A 17,464-nucleotide genomic window follows, 5' to 3' on the forward strand; every position below is an offset into this window, starting at 1 on the left:
TTTCACAACCGAAGTGGAATTCTCCAAGCTTGGGAAGAGTTTAGCAAAGTTAATTTTAAAACTGGACTACGTCAGTGTTTATCTCTCCAAGTTTGGAGTGTTTTACTGCCTTGAGCTTAGATTAGCTCAGCTGAACCAATGAGAAGGGCTTCTTAAAAATAAATCTTTGAAAAAAAAAAATAAGGTCAATGATTTGTGCTGAAACTTGGATGGCTGTACTGCAACCTGGGATTTTGCAATGTCAGCCTCATTTCCCATGTTACCAGAAAGCCAAATGGACTTGGCCAAATATAGGGTTAATATTAGGATGGATGGGTTTGCAGGCTTCTTTTTTCACTCTATTTCCTCAAGTCTGTGATCTCTAGTTTCATGAAATCAGATGATTTGTTCTTCTTTTTCCTTAGCCACAGTTTCTAAACTGTCTTAATGAGTGGGTTGGTAAATCTTACTCTGACACTTTCTTTTATTAATGATAACTCATGTTTGTAAAGCTCTTTAGCTTCTACACAGCACGTACATTTTCTTTATCTTAGTTAATCCTTAAAATGATAAGAACAATAGTAATAAAAATAGTAATAACAAATAGTACTAACACAATAGTAATAACCATAAAACAGTAACAGCAGTAACTGAGCTACTATTTATTGAATGCCTGTTAGTTACCACATATTATATTAGGAACTTTGATGTTTGTGAAATGTCCCAATTTTTCAGGGAGATAAATATTTCACTTTGTAGACGGTAGACTGAGGTAGTTCAGTTTGAGTAACTTGCCCAAGGTCATCTGGTTAGGAGTGGCTGATCTGTGATTATAGCTTTTTTCTGTGATTCCAGGGACCTTTCCACTGTACAACCCTGATACTCTTGTGCTCAGAGAGTCAAGGACTTGCCCAAGGTCATATGCTACATAGTTGCAGTGCATGGAGTCTGCCTTTGAACAATTGTCTCTTGACTTCTGGACTGTGCTCTTTAATTCTTCTAAGTCCTCAGACACCATGTACTGTTTGAAGGCTCCCATCCTAGAGATGTTCAGACTAATGCCTTTAGTAGAACTGATTTGGTTAGTTCTTTTAACTTATTTTAAAACAAATTTGCATTTAATGACCTCCATTCATATTCACTTAGTCTGCAGAAGGCATAGTGCATGTAGAAGCAGCTATATTGGAGTTCAAGCACTGGAGGTTATCACCATTGACCATCCCTAATTTTGTGACCTTTGGTAAGTTGCTCTACCTTTCTTCACCTCACTTATCTTACCCGGAGTATGGGTACATAATAATATTTATCTCATAGAGTTGCTGAATGGATTTATTAGACTAAAGATGTGAAAAAAGTTATGCAAACTGCAGCTTTGTTAAGAGTTGGTAGTAATTTTGTGGCTATTATTGCTTGCAGTCATGGTTTTCTTTTCGAATCTGTGATTAACACTTAAGAGTTGTTATGAGATTTACAAAAGAACAACTCTTAATGGGATTCTTCCAAGATAGAATTAAAGAATGGTCCTGGGGTAAAATACCTTTCTCTTCCTACGTATAGCCTGTATTTCCTGTTGGTTTAGATAGGGCTATTAGAAAGGCCAGATTAAAGAATTTGTGCACTGAGACTAAACAGACCCAAGGAGAGGTTTCCCAAGGAGTTCTCAAGAGTTCTCTGTAATGTCAGAAGCAGGATTCTAAGCTCTGGACGTGGGCCTGGACCTCTGGAACAAATACTCTATTTGAAACTGAGGCCAAAAAGGTAAGCCTCTTAAAACTACAAATCTCAGATACTCTTTATATGTTCGTGTGTTAAGTGATTTCATTTCCCTGGGGCTCTTTTCTATAGGCTATTCATCCTCTGAGCCACTCTCTTTCTGTGTTTCCATTACCGAAGTTTGTTTTGTATTTGACATTCCGTGCCTGTGATGGTATATTATATGGCATATTAATAACATACCATAGAAATAATATATAAAATATAAGATATATAACTATAAAACAAAAATCTAAATAAAACATAAAAATAATCTAAGTAAAGCATAAAAATAACATAAGTGTTCTTCTCTACAATCTTTTAATTGACTAGATCAGAGGAAATTTAGGAACAGAAAGCAATTCCAAAGCCCTGCGACATGTCCCATGCATTCTAGCTATGAGTAAGACAGATGGACTTATGTCATAAATGAACCATTTATGAACCGTAATAAACCATTCCCTTTCTCAAAGCAGCTGCTTCTGGAAGGGAAATTGCCAAGTGTAAAAATAGCTTAAACCCTAGCAATTGGCATGTAGGCAAATGGTTCTCACTAAGATACTAAGGAAAGAACCTTTGGAATCAGACCTGGGTTCAAATCCCAGCTCTTACTAGCTGTATGAGCTTGAGCAAATTATTTAACTGCTTTTTAGTTTCCTCATCTGTAAAATGACAGTAGTAATAATGTATCCCATAGGATTATAAGAATTAAGGAAAATATTTTATGGTTATAGTATCTTATACATAGTAAGTTCTTATTTAATGTTATTTCTTCTCATTATAACAAAGTATGTTTTCTTGATTCAACTTGAAATTCTTTAGGGGAGGTAAAGTAGTAGAATGTAAAGGGCCTTGGCTCTTGACGCTACACTTTTTGAATTTGAATTACTTCGAGAACTGTAGGCAGGTCCATGCTTCAATTTCCTAATCGCCAAGTAAAGTTGACTCTCAGGATTGTGGTGATTATATGAGATGATGTATATGAAGTACCTATTAAAACTGTGGGATGCTGTGTCAGGAAGAAATGTAGATACAGGGCTTTGAGAGTGCTGATCTTTCTGTTTTCAAAGACATTTGGAGTGTAGGAGCTGAAGGGGCACTTAAGATCATCTAGTTCATTCTCCCCATTGTTCAGATGAGAAAGCTGAGCCCCTGGACTATATGGTGTGGTAGATGCAAAACTGGCCTGGATTCTAGACCTTCTTGTGTGTCCCCCCGCCCCCTGCATTTTGCTGCCTTTCATCAGGGTTATGTTGGGTCTGTGGAGGCATTAGGACCTCAGAATATCTTTTGGCCAGTGTGCTGAGCTACCACAGAGCAGGATTTTAAAACGGGATTGTGAAAATCATGTCAGAGCTGATAAAAATGGAACATTTATTCCTGCCCTGGAGAGAATTTGCATGTCTTAGGCAGATTCCTTAGACTCCTTGTCAGGTTGAGTTAGGTGTCTGATCATTTGTTCCTTTCTTCACTCAGTGTCTGAGCACCTGTTTTATGCCTGGCTTTTGCTAGCTGTTGGGGATTCGTGATAAATTGGACATGGCCCCTGAACTTAGAATTCAGTCTGGTTGGAAAAAATAGACCCTTAAAATAGGCAGTTACTATAATGGTGCTGTGGGAACAGAGGGGAAGGTAAAGAACTCCCCAACCTAGAGATCAGGGAGGACTTCACAGAAGAGATGACTTTTAAGCTGAGACCTGACAAGGATAAATAAAAGGGTTTGTGTGGTGAGGTGGCAAGGGAAGGGAAAGGGAAAGGCAGGATTCACAGGCAAAGGGAGTAACTTGAGACAATAGGAAGAGGTGTGAAAGAGCCCATTACGTTTGGTGAACCATCACTGGTTCAGTGTATTTGGTGTAGAATGTATGAAGCATAAGTACAGGCATGCCTTGGAGATACTGTGGGTTTAGTTCCAGCTTTATTGTGTTGCTCACTACCACAATAAAGTTAGCATCACAATAAAAAGAGTCACATGAATTTTTTTTGGTTTCCAAATGCATATAAAACTTATGTTTATACTATACTGTAGTCTATTAAGTGTACATTTATGTTTAAATAAACAATATACATACCTTAATTAAAAATACTTTACTGCTAAAATATGCTAACCATCATCTGACAATGCAAGGTTGCCACAAATCGTCAATTTGTAAAAAGTATAATATCTGTGAAGTGCAGTAACTCCAAGCACAGTAAAATGAGGTATGCCTGTAGTGGGAGATAAAGGAGAAGATGTAAGTCTGTAGAGCAGAGTTCTCAAAGTCTTTAAAAAAAAGAGTTTAGGGACTTCCCTGGTGGCGCAGTGGTTAAGAATCCGCATGCCAATGCAGGGGACACGGGTTCAAGCCCTGGTCTGGGAAGATCCCACATGCCGCAGAGCAGCTAAGCCTGTGCGCCACAACTAATGAGCCTATGCTCTAGATCCTGCGAGCCACAGCTGCTGAGCCCTCGTGCCACAACTACTGAAGCCCACGCGCCCAGAGCCCACGCTCCGCAAGAGAAGCCACCGCAATGAGAAGCCTGCGCACCACAACGAAGAGTAGCCCCCGCTCACCGCAACTAGAGAAAGCATGCGTACAGCAACGAAGACCCAACGCAGCCAAAAATAAATAAATAAATAAATAATTAAAAAAAAAAAGAGTTTATTTTTTAGAGCAGTTTTAGGTTCACAGCAATATTGAGTGGAAAGTACACAGATTTCCTATTAACCTCCTGCCCACACATATGTACAACTTACCCCACTACCAATATCCTATACTGGGGTGGTACATGACAATAGATGAACCTACATCAACACATCATATTCACCTTAAGTCTGTATTTTACATTAGAGTTCACTCTTGGTGTTGTACATCTATGAGTTGAACAAGTGTATGTATATAAAGGCGAATATCCACCATTATAGTATCATATAGAATAGTTTCACCACCCTAAAATTCCTCTGTGCTCTGGTAATTCATCCCTCCTTCCCCTCAAATCTGTGGCAACCACTGATCCTTAATACTGTCTCCATAGTTTTACCTTTTCCAGAATGTCAGATAGTTGGAAGCATATGGTATGTAGTCTTTTCAGATTGGTTTCTTTCACCTAGTAATATGTATTTAAGGTTCCTCATTATCTTTTCATGGCTTGATAGCTCATTTCTTCTTAGTGCTGAATAATATTCCATTTTCTGGATGTATCACAGTTTACTTATCCATTCACCTATGGAAGGACACCTTGGTTGCTTCCAAGTTTTGGTAATTATGAATAGAGCTGCTGCAAACATCCACTTGCAAGTTTTTGTGTGAACAAGTTATCAGCTCCTTTGGGTAAATAACAAAGGAGCGCGAATGCTAGATCGTATGGTAAGAGTATGTTTAATTTTGTGAGAAACTGCCAACATGTCTTCCATAGTGACTGTACCATTTTGCATTCCCACTACTAATGAATGAAAATTCTTGTTGCCCCATATTCTTGTTAGTTTTTGGTGTTGTCAGTTTTGGATTTTGGCCATTCTAATAGGTGTGTAGTGGTTTTTCATTGTTGTTTTAATTTCAATTCCCTAATGAAATACGATATTGAGTATCTTTTCTATCTGTGTATCTTCTTGGGTGACGTGTCTCTTCAGGTCTTTTGCGTATTTCATTAATTGCGTTTTCTTATTGTTGAGTTTTTTTGTGTGTATGAAATTATAGCTTTTATTTTTAAAATTTTTATTGGGGTATAGTTAACTTACAATGTTTTGTTAGTTTCAGGTGTACAGCAAAGTGAATCTGGTATACGTATACATATATCCATTCTTTTTTAGATTCTTTTCTAAAAGCATAGTAATAATGTATATTACTATTATATAATGTAATATATGCCATTACAGAGTATTGAGTAGAGTTCCCTCTGCCATACAGTAGGTCCTTATTAGTTATCTGTTTTATATATAGTAGTGTAACAATACAAAGGCCTTGGGGTTGGGAGTCCGAAGACCTCAGTCCTGGCCCCAGATCTGCTTCTAACTTGCTCTGTAACCTTGGGCAGGCTACTTAACTTCTTGGAACCTCTGGCTTCTTCTGTCAAATGGGCACCAAAATCACTACCCTAGTTGTCACACAGTTGTTTTGAGGCTCCAGTGGACTAAGTCTAGCTAATACCAAGGCCAGAAACTCTTTTTAGTTGGAAAAGGATTATATTAGTTTGCTAGAGCTGCTGCAATAAATTACCACAAACTAGGGGTCTTAAACAACTGAAATTTATTGTTTCAGTTTTGGAGGCTAGAAGCCCAAGATCAAGGTGTTTGTAGGGTTGGTTCCTTCCGAGAGCTGTGAGGAAAAATCTGTTCCATTCCTCTCCCCTAGCTTCTGGTGATTTGTTGGGCTTGAAGAAGCATTGCTCTGATCTCTGTCTTTATCTTCATAAGGTGTTCTCCTTGTGTACGTTTGTCTTCAAACATCCCCTTTTTATAAGGACATTGACTGGATTAGGGGGCTGAACCTACTCCAGTTTGACCTAATCATATTTTAAATAATTATATCTGCAATGGCTCTGTTTCCAAATAAAGTCACATTCTGAGGTACTGGGAGTTAGAACATATGAATCTTGGCGGAATACAAGGGTATGACAAGGGCACGACAACTCTTTAAATATTGAAGCTTTTTGTTCCAGATCAGCAGAACCTTAGTGAACACCTACTGTATGCAACACCCTTGATGATTACAAATATTCAGACTTAGTGATTCTTTAAGGTTGTAGCCTAGGGAAGCAGCATAGTATAGTGGTTTAGTGCTCAGGGCCTGGGCCAGACTGCCTGGATTTGAGTCTGACTGCTGCCAGTTACTAACCATTAGATCTTGGGCAAATAACTTAGTCTCTGTGCTTCAGTTTCTTTATCTGCAGAATAAGGATGACAGTACCTAACTGATAGGGTTGTTGTGAGGCTACAGTGAATATTAATAAAGAACTTGAATTAATACATAAGATACAAGGATATACTTTACAGCACAGGGCATATTGCCAATATTTTATAACAACTTTAAATGGTATAATCTATAGAAATATTGAATTACAGTGTTGTTCACCTGAAACTAATATAATATTGTAAATCAACTATAATAGAAAAAAGAAGGAACTTGAATCATTGCACATGATAAAATATTAGCTATTCATTTAATTAAAACAACTTCCAAATCTAAAATTCTGTAATGTAGAGAACCTTAAAGTAGTCCATAATCAAGGATCAAACAGGCAGAAGCAGGTTATATAAGCTCATAGAATGTAGGATGTCTGGGTTGGAAGGCTCTTTAGAGACCATCTACTTGAGTCTTCTCATTTTGCAGATGGGGAAACCAGGGTTCAGGAAAAAGGAAGTGACTTGCTCTGGGTCAACTGACTCATTAGTGGTAGAACCAGGACATTCTAATGAATGTTCTTTCTGCTCCTGCTTTACTTTAGTTCAATGAAAAATTAAGCCTTTAATCATGCATTGAGCATCTACTCCAATCTAGGTCTGGCATTGGGCTCTGTAAATACACATGTGAATTTGTGTCACAGTCCTTGGCCTCTAAAGGAGCTTAGAGCTCAACAAAGAGATAAATAAGCCTAAAAATGTATTAATGTCCTTGTTTTTATCTCCTTTTTCCTGTTTCTCTTACAGCAAATAAAAAGAAGGAGAAGGAACGGCCAGAGATTTCTCTTCCTTCAGATTTTGAGCACACGATTCACGTTGGTTTTGATGCTGTCACAGGCGAGTTTACAGTAAGTCCTGGGTCACAGAAAGACATTTGGTCTTTCAGAGTTCTGGCTATGCACTGTTAGATTTAATCCTTTCCAGACTTCCTGATGCCTCTATATTTGCCCGAGACCCTCATTACTATCTTCTTATAGTAATGAGAGGGACACGTTCCTCCCCTCTAGAATTGTACTAGAGAAGCCTTTGAATCTCTATTCCTTAAATAGACCTCAGTTAAGTGGCCCCTTGGCATCAGGCTCTGTGCTGGGCACTGATGATCCAGAGACAAATCAGACATGATTCCTGCTCTAAAGGAGGAATAGCCTGGTGAAGGGGCAAACATCTCAAGAAATGACAGATACAGTAAGATATGTGTTATAAGAGAGGCCTGTGTGGAACTCTGAGAGCAGAGAGAGAAAGGAATGACTAAACTCATCTTTAGCTGCCATCAGTTATCAGAGTTAGTTCTGAATTTCATTCAGGATCCCCTGTGATTATGCCTTGCTGACAGCCTTGTATGTCTCTCTTGTAGGGGATGCCAGAGCAGTGGGCCCGCTTGCTTCAGACGTCAAATATCACTAAGTCAGAGCAGAAGAAAAACCCGCAGGCTGTTCTGGATGTATTAGAATTTTATAACTCGAAGAAGACCTCCAATAGCCAGAAGTACATGAGCTTTACAGGTATGGGGATTGTGTCCAGGGCAGTCTAGGAAAAAAGAGGTTTTCATCTTAGTAGATGCCTATTGGTGTGGGGTGAAGGAAGAACGTTTTCTAAAGAGTGGAGATGGCACTTTCACTGAGATGGAATTTTGGAATTTGAGAGCCAAGATGATGGGTTTTTGCATCAAACTTGAGTCTTTACTCTGAAACTGCATGTTTTGAAAAAGTACTGTGATATTACATGTTAAGAACATAGACTTTGTGCTAGAAGATCTAGATTCTGATACTCACTATGTTCTAGTAGTCAGTTCATTTCTTTGAGCTTCAAAATGAGAATAATAATTCCTATCTCAAGAGGTTGTAATGAGGATAAGTGAGCTCATTGATATGAAAGTTCGTTATAGGTTGCAAAACGGCACCATGGAAATGTAGCCATCATTATCATCGTTTTCAATATCAGTAGGTTATGTGATAACCTATTTAAGTAGGCAAGCCCAATTTCTTCCTCAAGGAACTAATTTTTATCAGTCCAATCAGTCCAATGAAAAACTGGCCAGTAATAATAAATGTTCTTTAGATGTACTCTCTCTATATGTATAAGGGACTGTGTTTTTCAGAATGTTTTTAATTGCAGAATTGGGATTAGAATCCAGGTCTCCTAATTCCTGGACCAGTACCTTTTCAGTTTACCACTTGCTTCTAGTAACTCTATTTGGAGCACCTCCTTCCACAGCAGAGAGATTTTTCTTTTCTTAGGCAAGTCATAAGAAGGCCTACATTTCTGCAAACTTGCCTTTTATATAGCATCTTAGAATGTTAGGGCAAGAAGTATCTTTAGTATATACCACTTACAGTTTCCCCTTGCTTTGCAAACATTAGAGCCCAAAATGCCTTTCTAATGTGGCTAAATTAGTGATCTCTTAACCACTGGTCTTAACTCTGAGTCCAGTGCTTTTTCTGGTGTTCATGTTGTCTCTTTCAAAGGGCAGTATTGCTGGCGAAGGTGAGAACCAGGATGAACTAGCTAATTTTGAAGGATGCTTTCCCCAGCAAGTATTTGGCTTGTAGCAGTAGGCACAGATGGTGAGGATGACAGACTGCAGCTTTGCTCATGCTGCATAGTGGTACCCAGTAGAGTGTCATACATGTTCCTAGCATGTTTCCATCCTGATATCTGGCCCCGCTGGGTCTGTCTCACTTCTTCCATCGAGGGACTGGGTCATTCCAAGGCAGTATTGGGGTTGAGGGGTGATGGGTAGGAAAGTTTTCTAGATTACGGCTTGTGTTTTCAAGAGTTTGTCGTGGAGACTTCAGATTAGAAGCTGGCTTTGAAAGCCTCAGCAACAAAGTCTTTCGAAGAATCTGTTTTTATGTGTATGTGTGTAGATGTGTACAAATACTATTAATGTATATGGAAACATAGCTATGTGGGTTTGCATATGTTTGGAATTAAAGTCCACTTAAGTATTTATGAGTGAATATGGGTATAGATATACTCATTCAGGTAATTGTGTATATGTTCCTCCATGCATGCATAAATGAATAACATTGAGTGTATATGTATAGAATGTATAGATATGTGTCCATACAGCTACTTCTGTGTGTATAAATTTGTGCAGATATGTGTATGTGTGTGTGTGTGTGCACATGCACCCACATGTGAGGGATTTTTTGTTTTCTGTAAGTTGAAGACCAAGGCAACTCCAAGCAAAACTGTATATTCGGCACTTTAAAAAAAAATTTTTTTTTAATTGAAGTATAGTTGATTTACAATGTTGTGTTAATTACTGCTGTACAGCAAAGTGATTCAGTTATAAATACATTCTTTTTTAAAATATTCTTTTCTATTATAGTTTTTCATAGGATACTGATTATAGTTCTCTGTATTATACGTAGGACCTTGTTGTTTATGGCACAGTTATTTTTAATGTCCTATCTCTCATTTTCCTATTTCCTTTCTTCTCATACTATTAATTATGATAACACTACTTCAATTTGTATATGCTTGCACATAAACCATCTCATTTGATTCTCATGACGGCCTTGGGAGATTGGAAACGCAAGGGCATCATCCCCATTTTGCAGACTCAGGGAAATTAATTAGGCTCAGGGAAATTAAGTGACTTATTCACAGAGCCTCAACATATCAGTTGAGTGATATACCAGTGTTGGAAGTGTGTTTTCAACTTGGGCCTTTAAATCCTTTGCTGTCTAAAAGCCCAAGCACAATCCTCCGTGCCAATTTTTTGTTAAGTTTCCTGTCTTTTCATCACTTTATTTTCTGTACCAACTAGTAGCTAATGTGATAAGCAAAGCCTAGACTAGATTGACAATGCCAGGTTCTGGGTTTTCGCCCTACTTTGCGACTGATTTATGTAACCTTGAACCAGTTTCTTTTCCTCTGAACCTTAGTTTATTTATTTGTAAAATGAAGGGATTGTAAGTACTTTCTGCTCTGTCATTCTGTGCTATGGAATTTGATTTTTATATACGGAAATTGTACATCACATTTAAAAGGAGCAAACATACTTATTTTTTATATGGTGGAGATATATTTATTACCAGAATACCCAGTCCTCAAAAACACTAGCAGTACATAAGGTTGGGGGTGTTGTAAGGAAGGCATAGTATTGCACTTGGTATAGAATGTGCTTTTGGACAAGAAAAACAAGTGAATTATGTTTAAGCTATATCCTGAATTGATTTATCCAGAGTACAGCTGGCTATTCAGGGTTTGTTTTAAGAACATATTGTCACAGTTTATGGGTGCAGAATTTGTCATAGGACCAAAGAAGCTATACCTGATACTTTCATGTATGATGGAATTGAGATCTTGGACATTCTCTGGGCTTGTTTCTTGGTGAGGAGGATGTAGGATTTGATATAATATTTCTTCTCCTTAATTCCCATTGGTGGTGAACTGGTGAAATCAATTTCTTCTTGGACTTTTAGGAATTAAAGAATAAATCCAAACACAATACTTGGTCTTTAAACTTATTTTCTTGCTAAGATTTCCATTGAGTCTGTTTCATAGTTTATCAAGTCTAAGATATCATTGATTGTAAGATGCATCGTTATTTTACATGCCCCTAAAGAAAAAAGAAGCTGCCAATTAAATCATGAAATACTTTTGATTGTAGGACACATCTCTTTCTGAGATGTTAATGTGAAAAAATACATGTCTCAGAATTCATAAAATATGGTGATTTTCTGATTGAAGGAGCTTGGACCTATTCTTAGAAATAAGACCCTGCCTTTAATTATGCTTGACATGACTAATGCATCTCTTTTCCTAAGGCTTAGTCTTTCTCTCCTTGTGGGGAATAGACATGGATGTAGAAGGATCCTTTCTAAAAGCTAAAGCCACATGCTGGTCATGATTTGTTATAGATGGCTCAGGGTGATGCCAGCCATGAATTCTTTCCCTTTCTCTTAGAATGCAGGAAATTTCCTTGATCATTGAGGCCTGATGATGTGGATATAGTTCTAGCCTAGTATTTAGAGTTAGACCAGGATTCAAATCTTGACTCCTAATAACCTTTGTGTTAAGTAATTTGTGGACAAATTACTTCTCTTCTCTGAACATCAGTTTCCAAATCTGTGAAAGTGGACATACTAATAGTACTGAGAGCTGTAGTGAGGATTAGAGGACGTAATGTATATAATGTGTTTAAAATGGTGTTGGGCCTGTAGTACCAGTAACACTGTTATTATTCTGAGCTTGGCAAATGCTTTACTGAATAGGCTTCCTTAGGTCTCAAGAAAGGATTAACTGTAATTGTTTACTGACTGAGTCCCTTGTCTTTTTCCTTTTGCAGATAAATCAGCTGAGGATTATAATTCTTCTAACACTTTGGTAAGCCTTTATTTCCTCTATTCTGATATGGGCAGGTATGATTTTTTAGGGATCAAGTCAAGTGTGGTAGATGCAGAGCCTGGGCTGGGGGGTACTCATCTTGGTCACTTTCCCACCCTGGGCCTCAGAGTAAAGGAATTGGACTTAATAAACAATAGGCATACCTTCCAACTTTAATTTATGAATGCTCTAGAAATCCTAACCCTGGAACCAGAAGAACTGGCTGCTAGGCTCAATTTTCAGTTTTCACTTTGACCCTTAGGAAAACCAGTTTGCCTTTCTGAGCTTCAGTTTTTTCATCAATAAATGAGAATGATACACTTTACTTGGAGATGTCTTCAAATAGCTGCATTTAGAGGAGAATTCTTTCTTTTGGGTTGGTTGGGTCTACAAAACCAGGATTAGGGCTAATTGTTGAAGGGAGCAGATTCTATTAATTTAAGATCATTCATTCTGTCCTCTGAAGTTGTAGTGAATGCCCTATCACTTGAAGGAATGTGATAGGAGTCATTGGTGACCTCAAAGGTCCCTCTGCCCTTCATAACTTACAAATTCTGTTTTCCTAGGCAGATTATGAGATGAGATGTTGATGTATCCGAAAGGGTCTTATGACTAGTAAGCTGTGACTTATATACTAGAATACTGCTATTCTTTATATCCAGTGTTGTCTCTTGTGCAAAGTTGGTTATTTCATGTTGATTTACTAAACATTTGCAAAGCCCCTATCCTATGCCAGGTCCTGTGTGGAGAAGTGGCAATATAGGGATGAATCAGACATTGTCCCAACTCCTAAGAATCTCCCAATCCTGTAAGTGACATGAAGGCACAAACAGTTATAGTGCAGCATCCTGAAACTTCATGAGGCCAGGAGCTATGTCTGACTTGTCAATTACTGGATCCCTGGCATCTGGCAAGTAACAATTTACTGAATAAAAGGTTGGGTGTATAAAGAAAGCTTCTTGATGGTGCAGTCTGAGCTGAATTAGTTATCTTGGGGAAGAATTATGAAGAGACAAGGGTATTCCCGACAGAGAATAATTAGCATGTGCCAAGACAAGGAGGTTCGTGAGGTAGGCTTGTACAGAGAACTGCAAGTGGTTTGTTATGATTGGAATGTGAAGTGTGAAGGGACTAGAGGTGGGTGGTGAGGAGGGGAGGGTAGGCAGGTCAGATCATGTAGGAATTTTAACTTTATCTTAAAGGTAATGAGAAGCTATTGAAGAATTTTAAGTGGGGGAGTCATACATTCTAACACAATACTGACCATCCAAATACTTTGAATCATGCTTCCAGCAATGGGGATTGGTTTATTCTGAGTCATTTATACTGTAATCAATGATAAAAAATGTTCACATGTCCATCGCCTTGTAGCATACTGAGTCCTTTCTTATTCACTGCCTCTTTTAATCTTCATAGGAGTTTAATGAGGTGGGTTATTATCCTTGTATAATCGATGATAAAACTGAAATTGAGAAGGGTTAATGGCAGTGGGTATCTGATTCCCAGTCTGCATTGCTTTCCCCTGATTCATTCTTTCATCAAATGGAATAGATACAATTAAAAGGTGGGGAAGAATTTGTTAATGTTAAGATCCTTGGGAGTTTCTCCCCATTATTGAACTGTAAATTATTGAAGAAGGGGCCTTAACCAAAGCTGAGCTGTGCCTTGTGGCACAAATGTCTTTATGCCTTTATAGGAGGAGTAACAGCTATTATTTATTGTGTAGCTAATATGTACCAGGCACTGTGCTAATAACTTTATGTATGTTAGCATAATTAGTCCTCACAATTACTTTGTGAAGAGATTAGCATCCCCACTTCACAGGTAGGAAAACAGACTTTCCTGAAGGCTCATAATTGCTATTGTGGCACAACCAGATTAGAACTAGGGTCTTCTGAGTCCCTGTCCTGGATTTTTTTCACTGTGGCAGGGAACTGAGAAAGAAGATGTCAGAGAGGTCTTATAAAGGAGACTGCAGTAAAGCCTTAGGTCTGTTGTTCCTTAGTGAGGAGGAGGGGCCCTGGGGCTCATGCCATATGGCAGAGAGGATAACACCTGCTTGGTAAAAACCTGTACTGGTTTACCAGGCTGTAAAGGACATTTTTCTCCCCCAATTCAGAGTTTTCCCTGTGGCTCAGTCCTCTTTATTTTCTTACTAGTTTCACATGGGGGATATGGTTTGTACTGTGGTAGCATGGCATTGTTTTCCATATTGGTTTCACACAGATCTTTCCAATTGATTTGGGAAATAATTGGATGAGATTGTAACCTCCATGACACAAGTTAAGAAATTGGGACTCAGAGAGATTATGTGACTTGCTCCCTATCCTTGAATGAGTTAGTAGTAGAAACCAATACAAAATTCAGTTCTCCTCAGCATTCATTTATGCATTCATACCATAGATATTTACTTAGCACCTTCTTTGTGCCCAGGTGTTAGTGATACACAGATAAATGTTACACTATCTTAGTCCTTGAGAAAAAATTAACAACAGAATAGAAGGATAAGGGCTGCAATAGGGGTACATGAATAATGTACAATGGGGGTCATATTTGATGGAGTGATTTATTCTCCTTGGTAGTACAGAATAGTTTGCACAAGGTTCTTGGGCCCTAACAATTTGTTCATTTAATAAACATAACCTTTAAGGTTTCTTCTAGCTCTAAAATTCTTTTATTTGTGGTTCATTGGTCTGAGATCCATCTCCCAGATTACATAGCACTTAAGTACCTGAATTCTCATTTATAAAATGATCGCCTATTATGTGATAGGCTCTTTGAGTGCCCAAGATCAAGGGCAGGTAAGGTCATTGCTCTTGATCTCACAGTTAGTGACGAATCAGAACACGTAAACAAGGATTGATAATACAGTTTCAGGTAAACATAGGCAATGATACCAGCCAGAGAAAAGGGCAATCAATGCTTTCTTGTGTGAGGTAACATGAACAAAAGCCAAGTTGTTAAGGATCCATCATGTCAGGTGAAAGAACTTGGACTCTGTGCTGGAGCTAAGGAAGTATTTTATTTTATTTTATTTTTATTTTTTTTTAACATCTTTATTGGAGTATAATTGCTTTACTATGGTGTGTTAGTTTCTGCTTTATAAGTGAATCAGCTATACATATACATATATCCCCATATCTCCTCCCTCTTGCATCTCACTCCCACCTTCCCTATCCCCCCCCAGGTGGTCACAAAGCACTGAGCTGATCTCCTTGTTCTATGTGGCTGCTTCCCACGAGATAGCTATTTTACATTTGGTAGTATATATAAGTCCATGCCACTCTCTCACTTCGTCCCAGCTTACCCTTCCCCCTCCCTGTGTCCTCAAGTCCATTCTCTACGTCTGTGACTTTATTCCTGTCCTGCCCCTAGGTTCTTCAGAACCATTTTTTTTTTTTTTTAAGATTCCATATATATGTGTTAGCATACGGTATTTGTTTTTCTCTTTCTGACTTACTTCACTCTGTATGACAGACTCTAGGTCCGTTCACCTCACTACAAATAACTCAATTTCGTTTCTTTTTATGGCTGAGTAATATTCCATTGTATATATGTGCCACATCTTCTTTATCCATTCATCTGTTGATGGACGTGTAGGTAGCTTCCATGTCCTGGCTATTGTAAATAGTGCTGCAATGAACATTGTGGTACATGACTGTTTTTGAATTCTGGTTTTCTCAGGGTATATGCCCAGTGGTGGGATTGCTGGGTTGTATGGTAGTTCTATTTTTAGTTTTTTTTAAGGAGCCTCCATACTGTTCTCCATAGTGACTGTATCAATTTACATTCCCACCAACAGTGCAAGAGTGTTCCCTTTTCTCCACACCCTCTCCAGCATTTTTTGTTTCTAGATTATTTGATGATTGCCATTCTGATTGGTGTGAGGTGATACCTCACTGTAGTTTTGATTTGCATTTCTCTAGTGATTAGTGATGTTGAGCATCCTTTCATGTGTTTGTTGGCAATGTGTATATCTTCTTTGGAGAAATGTCTATTTAGGTCTTCTGCCCATTTTTTGGATTGGGTTGTTTGTTTTTTTGATATTGAGCTGCATGAGCTGCTTGTAAATTTTGGAGATTAATCCTCTGTCAGTTGCTTCCTTTGCAAATATTTTCTCCCATTCTGAGGGTTGTCTTTTTGTCTTGTTTATGGTTTCCTTTGCTGTGCAAAAGCTTTTAAGTTTCATTAGGTCCCATTTGTTTATTTTTGTTTTTATTTCCATTTCTCTAGGAGGCGAGCCAAAAAGGATCTTGCTGTGATTTATGTCACAGAGTGTTCTGCCTGTTTTCCTCTCAGAGTTTTATAGTGTTTGGCCTTACATTTAGGTCTTTAGTCCATTTGGAGTTTATTTTTGTGTAAGGTGTTAGGGAGTGTTCTAATTTCATTCTTTTACATGTAGCTGTCCAGTTTTCCCAGCACCACTTACTGAAGAGGCTGTCTTTTCTCCATTGTATATTCTTGCCTCCTTTATCGAAAATAAGGTGACCATATGTGCATGGGTTTATCTCTGGGCTTTCTATCCTGTTCCATTGACCTATATTTCTGTTTCTGTGCCAGTACCAAACCGTCTTGATTACTGTAGCTTTGTAGTTTTGTAGTATAGTCTGAAGTCCGGGAGCCTGATTCCTCCAGCTCCGTTTTTCTTTCTCAAGATAGCTTTGGCTATTCGGGGTCTTTTGTGTTTCCATACAAATTGTGCAATTTTTTGTTCTAGTTCTGTGAAAAATGGCATTGGTAGTTTGATAGGGATTACATTGAATCTGTAGATTGCTTTGGATAGTATAGTCATTTTCACGATGTTGAGTCTTCCAATCCAAAAACATGGTATATCTCTCCATCTGTTTGTATCATCTTTAATTTCTTTCATCAGTGTCTTATAGTTTTCTGCATACAGGTCTTTTGTCACCTTAGGTAGGTTTATTCCTAGGCATTTTATTCTTTTTGTTGAAATGGTAAATGGGAGTGTTTCCTTAATTTCTTTTTCAGATTTTTCATCATTAGTGTATAGGAATGCAAGAGATTTCTGTGCATTAATTTATTTTCCTGCTACTTTACCAAATTCATTGATTAGCTCTAGGAGTTTTCTGGTAGCATCTTTAGGATTCTCTATGTATAGTATCATGTCATGTGCAAACAGTGACGGCTTTACTTCTTCTTTTCTGATTTGGATTCCTTTTCTTCTCTGATTGCTGTGGCTAAAACTTTCAAAACTATATTGAATAATAGTGGTGAGAGTGGACAACCTTGTCTGTTCTTGATCTTAGTGGAAATGGTTTCAGTTTTTCAGCATTGAGAACGATGTTGACTGTGGGTTTGTCATATATGGCCTTTATTATGTTGAGGTAAGTTCCCTCTATGCCTACTTTTGGACGGTTTTTATCATAAATGGGTGTTGAATTTTGTCGAAAGCTTTTTCTGCATCTATTGAGATGATCATATGGTTTTTATCCTTCAATTTGTTAATGTGGTGTATCACATTGATTGATTTGCGTATACTGAAGAATCCTTTCATT

The 17,464-nt window shown here is 38.0% G+C and overlaps 1 protein-coding gene across 12 annotated transcripts in view; it reads left to right on the forward strand.

The window, feature by feature from the left end:
- The window catches only part of PAK1 (p21 (RAC1) activated kinase 1), a 151,773-nt gene that overhangs the window by 86,032 nt on the left and 48,277 nt on the right, over positions 1–17,464 (forward strand). For all 12 annotated transcript variants that reach the window (XM_082410355.1, XM_082410358.1, XM_082410356.1 and 9 more), the window contains 3 exons: positions 7,359–7,459; positions 7,966–8,113; positions 11,911–11,948. In XM_082410355.1, the coding sequence (XP_082266481.1) occupies positions 7,359–7,459; positions 7,966–8,113; positions 11,911–11,948 (287 nt within the window). The remainder of the gene's footprint in view (positions 1–7,358; positions 7,460–7,965; positions 8,114–11,910; positions 11,949–17,464) is intronic.

Source organism: Balaenoptera physalus (genome assembly GCF_965194825.1).
Source record: "Balaenoptera physalus genome assembly, chromosome: 10".
Lineage (NCBI taxonomy): Eukaryota > Metazoa > Chordata > Mammalia > Artiodactyla > Balaenopteridae > Balaenoptera > Balaenoptera physalus.